Source organism: Zalophus californianus, chromosome 8, assembly GCF_009762305.2.
Source record: "Zalophus californianus isolate mZalCal1 chromosome 8, mZalCal1.pri.v2, whole genome shotgun sequence".
NCBI lineage: Eukaryota > Metazoa > Chordata > Mammalia > Carnivora > Otariidae > Zalophus > Zalophus californianus.
Window position 1 is genome coordinate 16897194 of NC_045602.1, and position 10104 is coordinate 16907297.

General features: G+C 48.5%; 1 protein-coding gene and 1 long non-coding RNA gene across 3 annotated transcripts in view; one reads left to right on the forward strand and one right to left on the reverse strand.

Moving 5' to 3' along the window:
• The window catches only part of APOB (apolipoprotein B), a 37990-nt gene extending 29610 nt beyond the window's left edge, over positions 1-8380 (reverse strand). For both annotated transcript variants that reach the window (XM_027621823.2, XM_027621822.2), the window contains exons 1-8: positions 8211-8380; positions 7920-7958; positions 6790-6905; positions 5627-5772; positions 3439-3592; positions 2447-2602; positions 805-929; positions 32-117 (exon numbers count right to left, since the gene is read on the reverse strand). In XM_027621823.2, coding sequence (XP_027477624.2) covers positions 32-117; positions 805-929; positions 2447-2602; positions 3439-3592; positions 5627-5772; positions 6790-6905; positions 7920-7958; positions 8211-8280 — 892 coding nt within the window. In that variant the 5' untranslated portion in view covers positions 8281-8380. The remainder of the gene's footprint in view (positions 1-31; positions 118-804; positions 930-2446; positions 2603-3438; positions 3593-5626; positions 5773-6789; positions 6906-7919; positions 7959-8210) is intronic.
• A 176-nt stretch (positions 8381-8556) lies between these two features.
• LOC113937778 lies at positions 8557-9875 on the forward strand. The gene is made up of 3 exons (XR_003524713.1): positions 8557-8620; positions 9208-9387; positions 9562-9875. It is a non-coding gene; the product is annotated as an uncharacterized LOC113937778 (long non-coding RNA).
• The last annotated feature ends 229 nt before the right edge of the window (positions 9876-10104 follow it).

The following is a 10104-nucleotide window of genomic DNA, read 5'->3' on the forward strand; positions in this document are numbered from 1 at the left end:
CCCTGGCAACTATGTGCATATAAAATCTTACCTTCATTAAAGAAGCGGCTGTTGATCTTAGGTGTGTCTTCAAGTTTCAAAGTCTGTGTAACTTGTGTCATCATCCCATACTTATTCCTGGTAACGAAGGAAGCACATCATGTCATGGATGGCCAGTTCCCTAGAGCGTACTATTCTTTTCATGTTGAATGTTTTCCTCTCTACTTCTACCCAAATCCTGCCTACCTTTCAAACCATTAAATCCAGCCTCCTTGACTTCCTTCCCTGCCAATGAATAGCCTCCACCTCTTCCCGGTCATGCTAGCTGTCCTTGCACAGAGGGACATCTGTACCTTATACCTTTCACCAATCTGGAGTGTCCAGAGGGTAGGGACTAACACCGTGCCTTGAAATTCCTGTGTTATCTCCCTCAGCACAATGCCAAGAATAGAGCAATTAATCAGTAAACACTAGTTGATGGATCAGGTTTCAAAATGGATTGGGTATACAAGTCTCTGGTACCAATCCCAAAACTTCCATAAAGCCTTTTTAACCATGGCAGCCTGCAAGGATCCCTGGGTTTCCTGATCCATAACCCTTAAAGTCTGGGTCTCAGATATCTTTGGTTGGTCTCAAATTGTTTTGTATTCCTAAGATTTTCCTGCTAAATTGTCTGTTAGCTTGAAATGGAGACAGGGATGGGCTCTGCTTTGTACCTCCTCATAGCCTCCTCCAGGCACAGCCTTGCCTAGAACAGGGCATTGAGAAGCATTCATCTCACATCAACTCCATAAACGATGAATCAGGGTGCAGAAGGTGACCTACTTGGAGGAGAAAGGCAGGAACAGGTGTTGCTCCTTGCAGATGGCTTCTGACACATGCTTCTTCTTTGGGTCCAGAGTGTACAGGCAGGACTGATTACTGCTAATCAGAGCTGACAAGGGGTGGAACTGTAAATGAGATTGGAAAAAAAATATTTTGATCAGTTCCTGGGGCTTGAACCTGATTCTTCTGCCATGGGCATTTACCTTCAAGGAAGATGGGAGATGGGAGTTCTGCACCACTAGATAAACTCAGCTAAAGAAGGTAACTTGGTACTTGACATTTAAAGAAAGGGATGCAATAACTCAGGATACCCAAAGCTGAGTCAAGCTGTAGACTCTTCTTGTTCCACCCCACTGGATCTCTCATCTTGCACAAAGTGTATACAGCCCAGTATCGTACATATACCCGCCCACCACACATTAACACTTCACACTGCTTCTTAAGTTTTCTTTGCCTGGAAGCCTGTCCTTATGTCTCTCTTCCACTCTCATGTTCTTTGTATCTTTCAGGTTCATGGTCCACATCCTCCATAAATCTTTGAGGCTAGATTGATGGATGCTCACCCGCCATTCTGTCTAATCAGATCTACCGCCAGCTTTGCCAAATGAACTACATGAGTAGTGCTTTTCCTCCATGGTCAGGCCTAGGATTGCTTGTCTGCACTGCTCAGTTTATAACTTTATCAAGTATGCCATTTATTGTCCTTTACTGGCATGTGTAGGAACCTTGTTCCTGGATTAGACTGTAGGTACAAAGGAAGGTCCATGGTTCATCTGCCACTGCCTCTGGCCCTCAGTGCTGCCCAGAGTGGGGCTAAGCACACAGCAAGTGCTCAGAAAAGAGACATAAGCCAGTGCCTTGGCCTCTTCTGATTATGACCCTTGTGGCCGTCAGACGTCATATTTTCAGCCTCAAGGACAATGACCAGGAACATTGCCAAGCATGGCAGTGATTGCTCAAGTCCTTCCTGTTTATTGAGATAAGCTGTGATTCATGTACCAGAAGATTACAAGGCATTGGGCAAGCTCTGGTAATATGGTGCCACATGACCCCTGTTGAGGTACAGGAGAGAAGGCTAATACCAAGGGGCTGGTCTAGGCAGGAGGTAGAGAGGCCAGGCATCGATCATGGTCGTACATAGGATGAAAGGACACAGGACATTGGAATTGCTCTTGGTAATGTCACTTCATGGGAGTGAGGGAGAGGAGAATGGAACACAGGTCTTGGGCCTTCCTCAGAGGTTGGATGCCTGGAGCTGGGGACATCCAGCCCTCTTACAGGAAACAGCAATAGATGGCTTTGCTGCCTTCCATTAAGCCCTAGAACCTTTTCAGGGATAGACAGTCATTATTCTCCAGGGATGGTGGAAGGTTTGCTGCCAGTGACAGAAGGACAGCAAGAAGGACAGAGCTGTGGACTGGGGAATCCGGAACCTGATTCTAGTCTTGGCTCAATTAATAACAGGCCATGTGGCCTTGGGCAGTCCTTTCCTGGTCCGGTCTTCAGTTTCCTGCTATAGTCTAGATGAAGATGAGACTGGGTTGATTCTTCTCTAAAATCCCTACCAGCTCTAACATTCCAGAATTTTAATAACCAAGAGGACAGTGCTCGGTGCAAGGAGCAATGTGGATGTGAAACTTACCATGCCTTTGATCAAAGCAAGTGGGCTGACTCCTGTGCTAATGGGCTTGAAGTGATCACACTTCTCCAGGTTCCTTTCAATGGCTATTCCTGTTGCCACATTTGCCTTCCTTGTTTTAACAGTTAAGTCACTGGAACAGTTTCCATGCACAGTATCCTATGGGAGTAGGAGATAGAACAGGTATGTTCAATGTGGGAAAACAGCCGTGGGTGCTTTAGAGGGGCTGGGAAAGGAGCCTGGGAGAAAAGGCAGGAGCAGCTTGGATTGGGAAGGGACTTTCTTCTTCCTAGGCACAGGGTGGGCATTGCTGGCTGGCCAGAGGTGAAGTGAGAAGGCCAGTGAAGGATGGTTCTGGACCCTCCTAGGACCCAGGCGACTCTGACTTTGCATTCTGTGCTCTCAGAAGATTTTCTCTATTGCTCATTTACGGCATGTATTCCAGTCTGCCCTGTGTTCAGTGTGTCTTGGTTCTCTCCCCAGATCCCGAGAACTCCCTGAGGAAAGTTCTGGGCAGGACATGTCTCTGTCTTCTCCAAGGGTAGTATAGTATCGAACCTAGAACACAGTAAGGGCTCAAAAATGTTCATGGGACTCAACTCAAGTTGAATTCTCTCTCAGATCGAAACTTGAAATTCTTGAGAGAGGCTGGCAACAGATTCAATTATTTTCTGTGCTTAAAATACACACCAACTTTACTGTGTTATACCTCGTGGGGACACAAAAAAGCAAACAAAAGAGTAGGGTGGTCAGGACTCCACATACACTGCTTTAAAATTAGGCTAACCTGCTCCACCTGCTCAGGAGGATCCATCCGTGAGCCCAGGGACAGGGAGAGCCTTGGGTACTGGTGCTTCATACCAGTACAGGGCCTCTTGTGTGTAGCTAGCCATGTAGCTAAATCAATAATCCACTTTATATACACAGTGGGACCCGGCTCAAATATGTGAAGATGAGTTCAAAGGGCCACTGTTATCAACCTTCTGAGTTCTCACCAGAAACAACTCTTGTTTATCCGCTTCTGTCTCCAGGGGAACCAGGAGGGCAGAAATGATGCCCCTCTTGATGTTCAGGATATGTTTAGGCTCTTCTTTCTCTGGGTAAAGTAAAACTTGCTTCCCTTCAGGGATGGCCAGCCTGAGCTCGTACCTATTCCAGAGAGAGTGCGGTCACAGAAATGTCCTTTCTCCGCTGAGAGCCTGTTGGACGTAAGCTAGGTAGCTTTGCATTCTCCCTTCTACTCATGGTTTTTTTTTTTTTTTTATCTTTTCTTTATAAATGTACATTTTCCAAAAAAGTATACAAATATGTGTATGTTTTTGGCATTCTCGTACTTTACTTGTTTTGCTTGCCTCATGCGTCCCCATGCTGTTTTCTACCCACACCAGTCTCTGCTGTCATGCTTCTCACAGAACAACCCACTGGGTTTTCCGTTTCTATCTCCACACTCAGGCAATCCCATCTAGAGGTGTGGGGGTGGAAACATTTGCACATAAAGATTTTTTCATTGCTTGTTTTACACAGATGACATTGTATTTTCCACATTTTTTTCTATCTTGCTTTTCTCAATTATACTCCACAGAAATCCTTTGACTCATTTGGTATAACTCTAACAGATTTTTTTTTTTTTAAAGCTATAGAGCTTTCTCATTTTATGGTTATATGTAATTGATTCAGTGTGTCCCTATTTGATGGGATTCCTATTCCCTATTTGATGGGATTCACTTTCTTTCTGGATTTTTTTCCCCCCACATGAACAGCACTGGAACAAACACCCTTATGCATATTATCTTCATACATTACTGCTTTTCTTTTCATGGGCTAGAGTCCCAGCATTTTGAAATTGCTGTGTCAAAGGCAGTAAGTTTTTGATTATGATATTGACTATTGGCTCTCATTTCCATCAGCAATGCTATAGGTACCCTTTGCCTCAGAGGTCACCAGCAACAGGTGCTTGGCGGTTTTACATTTTTGTAATCTTATGGGCATAATGTGATAAGTATATTGTTGTTACATTAATTACACTTCCTGACTACTAGTGAATTTGAACTTCTTTTCATACATTTGTTGGGTAGTCGCTCTTTAATATGGTTTGAGACCATGTCTAAAGCCCATATCAACTATGGTCTTAGGAACTTCCCTTTGGGGACTTCCTTTTGGAAATTCAGGGCTGTACCTGCCCTAGTTAAGTCAGAAGGAGGAAAAGGAGACCAGGCACATCTCCTACAGATCTACATCCTCACAGAAAGTTCTAGACACTGCAGTGTAGGCTTGGAAAGCCTGTGGTCGTCAAGAGCAGGAGTCCCTTTTGTTTGGAGAAAGGTAAAGCCCAAAAAGTAACTACCAGTCCCTCCTGTCACTGCATCCTTGTCCCTCATACACATTTAGGTCTCGGATAAAATTTCGGCGAGAGACAGAAGCATCAAGCCTGACTGCAGAGAAAGGACTGGCTTTCATGTCTAATGTTTAACAAATCGAAAGACGGGTGGGGAGTTTCTGATGCTCCCAGATCAACAAACCTATTGCTGCCTGTATTTGCACACACTTAGGACACTACTAACTGTGATTTGGACTTGAGGCAGGGGCGATGTTCAAAATACTTACAACAGGTGCAATACAGACACGGATCAGTCGGAAGACAGGCCAGCTGCAAACACCAGGATGGCCTGGTCACTATGCAGGCAGAACGCCGGCCCTGGGGGAGGATGACTTGGCATTCCCTGCACTCCCTGAGGTTGGGCCTTGCCGCCCCCATGGAACAGACCCTGCACCACACCAAGTCCTGCTGGACCCTCCCTGAAGACCGTGGGCTACCGGTCTTGTTTAATTCTTTAAACAAGAATTCACTTGTTTAAATAAACCATCTCACCTTTATTGTCTCAAGGAGTTTTAAAGCATGGACGTTTTTTTAGAAGCACATTTAAATGATAATGAGGGGCACTTCACTAGGGAAGGGTAAATAATTCTTCCTTCTTTTTGACTTTTGTGACAACTTAGCAATTCCCTGATCCATGGTGAATACAGAATAAAATACTTATCCTCACACACATGCCTCATATAAACGCATGCATTCCATCCCTCCCTGGATACACACACAGAGACACACACGCGCACACGGACACGTATGTACAACACATCCAGTGAATCCCAGAGCTCAGAAGTTCAGACAGGCCCACGCCTTACTTGGACATGGCAGCAGCAAACTCGTCAGAGTTCTTGGTCTTATGCACTGAGGGCCTGCCCTTGGGGTTGAAGCCATACCCCTCCTTCAGGGTACACTGGCTTGTCCTGAGGATGAAGCTGCAGAGTTGGGGGACCTCCAGCTCAACCTGAGAAGAGAGTAGCAAGCAGTACATGAAGACTCTCCATCAAGAACATGAGACCCGTCACAGCCCAGGGCTTACTCTCTAATCAGGACACCAAGGGAAATACTGTTGGGGACCCACTGTCTAGAGGGAATGCCGTCTAAGAGCTAGAAGAAGGACAACGGGGCAGGAAGAAGGCCATTGTTGGTTTCAACAGCAAATGTTTCCTTAATGTCACCCCAAAAAGCCAAGCAACCCAACTGTTTGTATCTCTTGGGGCCCATTCAGAGCTTTATGTATTGGTGGCATTTGCAGAGGTCCCTAACAGTCATCTAGCACTGTTCGAGAACTTTCTGCAGTGATTGAAATGTTCTACATCTACTGTGTCTGATAGAGATCTGCTGGCCATGGGCACTTGAAACGTGTCTGGTATAACTAAGAAGTTTTACTCAATTTAAACAGCCACGTGTGGCCAACGGCTACCTTATTTGACAACACAGACTACGGGGCCCTAGAAAGAAGTCAGTTTTCCAGCTTGACTTCTCTTTCCCACATGGCCCCTAATAGCGGCCCTTAGATCTGTTCCATATGAACATTGACATGAATACAGTCATCTCAGCGATAAAGTTTTGAAAACAAACTGCATATTTAAATTTTTCTTTTTTTCCCCCTGTTTGTCTTAAGCAAATATTCTGTTTGGCTCAGAGTATAAAAACTGCACTCCAGAAAGCTTTCCTGAGATGCCCACCTGCCTTGGCTTACCCACTGGGCCTCTTTCATCATGTTAAATCTACCGTCCTGCAATGCTGATATTCTAGATCATGTATTCCAGTTACACCTTGGAAGCTAATGGAATAATAAATCTGGTTGGCAATTTTTTTTTTTTTTTTTTTTTTTGCGGCAGGAAACTCAGCAGAGTGGCTGACTTTCAAACCCAGGGACAGTCCCTCACTTTGTGATTACGGCAGTCCTGGCAGGAGCTGGGTCTGCAAGGATGGGAGCCCTGGGTCCCTCCAGTGGCTCTTCCTGTCCCCTCCATACCTTGCAGTTGATCCTGGTGGCACTCCTTGAATCAGGGGTCTCAGGGACCCCAGTGGAACTCTCAGCCTCATAGCTGTATACATACTTCCTGAGGTGCTTGAATCGAGATGCACCCTCTAAAATAGGGAGAAATAGGTCAGCTACATAGGACATAACTCCCCCAAGGGTAGTCTATTCTGGAAAGAGAGAGGTAGTGGCAAAGATCACACACACAAAAAAATGGTAATGAAACTCAAATTATTTTTAATTGACTTTGCATTATAATTTCCCTTTACACATTTAACTTCCCCGCTATGTTTTGTTGAGGATAATGTTTACGTTTGCCAGTATTTTTTGAATGTATCATCTGAGGTGCAAGGAGGGGAGTGTGAAACAATGGGGCTCAGAAGGTCTATAGGAGAGACTGGCAAATTAAGAGCTGGCATCATAAAGCAAATACCTCTGATGCCTTTTCAGCTTGAAAATAACACAATCCCGTGGCTCTTTTTTTGGTTCTCCCAAATCCCCGAGGCAAAGTTCATTAAGTATTATGGCTATCTGACTGTCTTAAGAAAAACCCAAGAAGGAATTCTGGCGTTTTCCATCGTGCTTGAGAGGAATTTGCCGAACAATGTGAGAAAAAGAGCACAGGTGCAGCGATGCCAGATGGCCACAAGATGGCACTGCTGCCCCATCAGAGGCCAGCCTCCCGCTCCGAGGCGTACACGGGGTACCACCGCGACGTCAGCTCTTTTGACCCCCGGAGGTCAGGTAAATATGAAGGAGTCGGGGGTGGGGGCGTCTGGATTTCTCCACAAAGGTTAAAGTCAGCATTTCCTCACCCTCATGTGCTTCGAATCAATGATTAGCCACTGATAAACAATGGGATGTCTCTTTAATGTGTCCGTGGGCCGACAGAGTGACAGTCCCTCCCCCCCAGGCCAAGCTCTTGAGACAGAATAGAAATACAGGTAGAAGGAACTGAGAGCCCTTGGAGGTGGGCACAGTCTCAAGGAACTGGCTTCTTGGGGCTCAGAGCAGAGCACATCCACCATAGCGTCCCAGCATCTTAGTGAGCTGAGGTGCAGAAGGAGGGGCTAGGGGCTAGGGGTTGGGGGCGCCCTTCCCCGCCCAGTGGGGAAACGCCTTACTTGGGCAGCTGGGGCTGACATTCTCCAGCACCTCATCTTCTGTAAGAAAAGGAGAGAGACAGCGGTTGCTTTCTCCCGTCTTCCCATGGGGCCCAGGGTCTCCCCGGGAGCGGTACCGCTTGCGCTTTCAGAGGAGAAGCAGGTTCTGGAGAAGCCCCTCCCCAGCCTGTGCTGCCCCCCCCTCCCGTGTTGTGCGGCGGGACCAGCCACCGCTGGCCCGGGTCCCCGCCCCCCCAGCCCCCGCCCCGGGCCCGGGACCCCGCGGCCCGCAGGCCGGCCCGCCCCACTCACGCGCCCAGGCGCGGGCGGCCCCCAGCAGCAGCAGCAGCAGCAGCAGGAGCGCGGGCCTCGGAGGGCCCATGCCGACGGCGCGGGCGGCTCCCTCGCTGCGCCTCGTGTCTCCTGGCCGACGGGCTGGCTGGCTGGCTCCTCAGGGACTGGCACTCGCAGGCGGCCGCCCGGCACCGTTGAGGAGGGAATGCGCGGCCCGTGTCTGCGCCCTATTTATACCAGGCCGCCCGCCCAGGCCGCAGCGCCCGGGCTTAGAGAGCAAGCCCGGCGAATTGCAAAAGGTCCAAAGGGCAGCCGGGCCTGTTTGCTTTTGCACACCTGGCTCCTGTAGCCTCCGAGCTCGAGGCGGGGCTGGCGAGGGGGCTGAGACCAGATCCAGCCAGGGCCTCGGTGGGCCCCTCCTCAGGCCTGTATAGAATGGGGCCCTGGAGTGGGGGGTGGGGGGCGGGGGGCTTGGTACCTGCCCTGACCCAGCGGTGCCTTCAGGAGATGACCAGGCGCCTGGACAAACCCCACCCCTCCTCCCTGCTCTGACTTTGTAGCCATTTCCAGAACCAGTCCTTAACAGTCTCTTGGTTGAGACATTTTCTGTTCTGTTCCGTTTTAGTGGACTTTGGGGTGGCAGGGTCCCCTCATCTTGATCAGTACCTGTGTCTATGGGCCACCTGTCTGGGATTCAGCCCACCAGGAGGGAGCAGAGGGAAAGAGGAAGGAGGCCTGGTGAATGACTGGGTGTCCTGAGGGACCGAGTCCCATTCCCAGCAGGAGTCCAAGTGTCCAAATCTTTAAGAAACCCCAGTGAGGTGCCCCTCCCCATCTTCTTGGGAAATTAGGGAGAGGAGGCTTTTCCCTGCATGCACCAGCTCCTGGGTTTCCTCCAGGGATGGGGAGGCCAGTGAGAAGCCCAGCAGTGGATGGACACAGCCCAGAGCGTCCTCCACAAATCCTTCCCTTCTCCCCACAGGAGTCATCTGACAAAGGTACACTCCTCTCCCAGCTGTAGGGTATCCCGCACAGCATCGATATTTCAGCTGCACGGACTTTACTGACCCAGCGGCCGACCTCGAGTGTGATAGATGGGATGGACCGACATCCGACACTGGCCTGTCCACAAGGCACCTCCAGTCTGCTGGGTGACACAGATGCATAGACAGGAAACAGCTGGTGGGCCCTGAAGGTAGGCTGTCAGGAGCATTAAAGTGGGTGCGGTGTAAGGGCTGGAGGAGTGCAGGGCAGGGGTGGGGGCAAGGAGCCTAGAGCTATGACACAGGGACAGGGGACTACCAGATACACAATTGCCTGTTGCACGGGCCAGTGCTTACTTGTCACAAGTCGGTGCTTCTGTATCCAGATGGAATAAACTACCTGTGAAGTGTTTCAGTCTTCTGGTGGTAAAGAAGGATGGTTCCAGAAGGGTTCCTTCCGTGCTCTCAGTGGAGACGCACACTACAACGTTTGCCTTGTTCCTGGCACTCATTTTCCACATTTCTCCTCATTCATGTATGGTCGTCTTTAGCCAGGAACTCCTTGGGCAGCTGAACTCCCTGCTGTGATCAGCTGCTTGGCATCCACACTGTATTAATAATGTTGTTACTAGGCTAGCTGTACCTGAGCCACTGAACTGTGGAAAGTCTGAGAAAAGTATCCTCCTCCAAACCCCATTTCTCTGAGCATTTTATTAAAACGATTTTATGACTGACTTTCCGTAGGAGGAGCTGCTGTTCGTATTTTGGGAAACCCATATTCACTTTAAAGAGAATGGTGAAAAATTTAGGTAGGAAGAACCAAACAGAGATGATGAATGAAGTGTCTCTGTACCATTGTCCGTGTCAACAGAGAACATAATTTTTGTGATTGGGGAATCAAAAATGAATCTGATAACTTGGATGTAGGG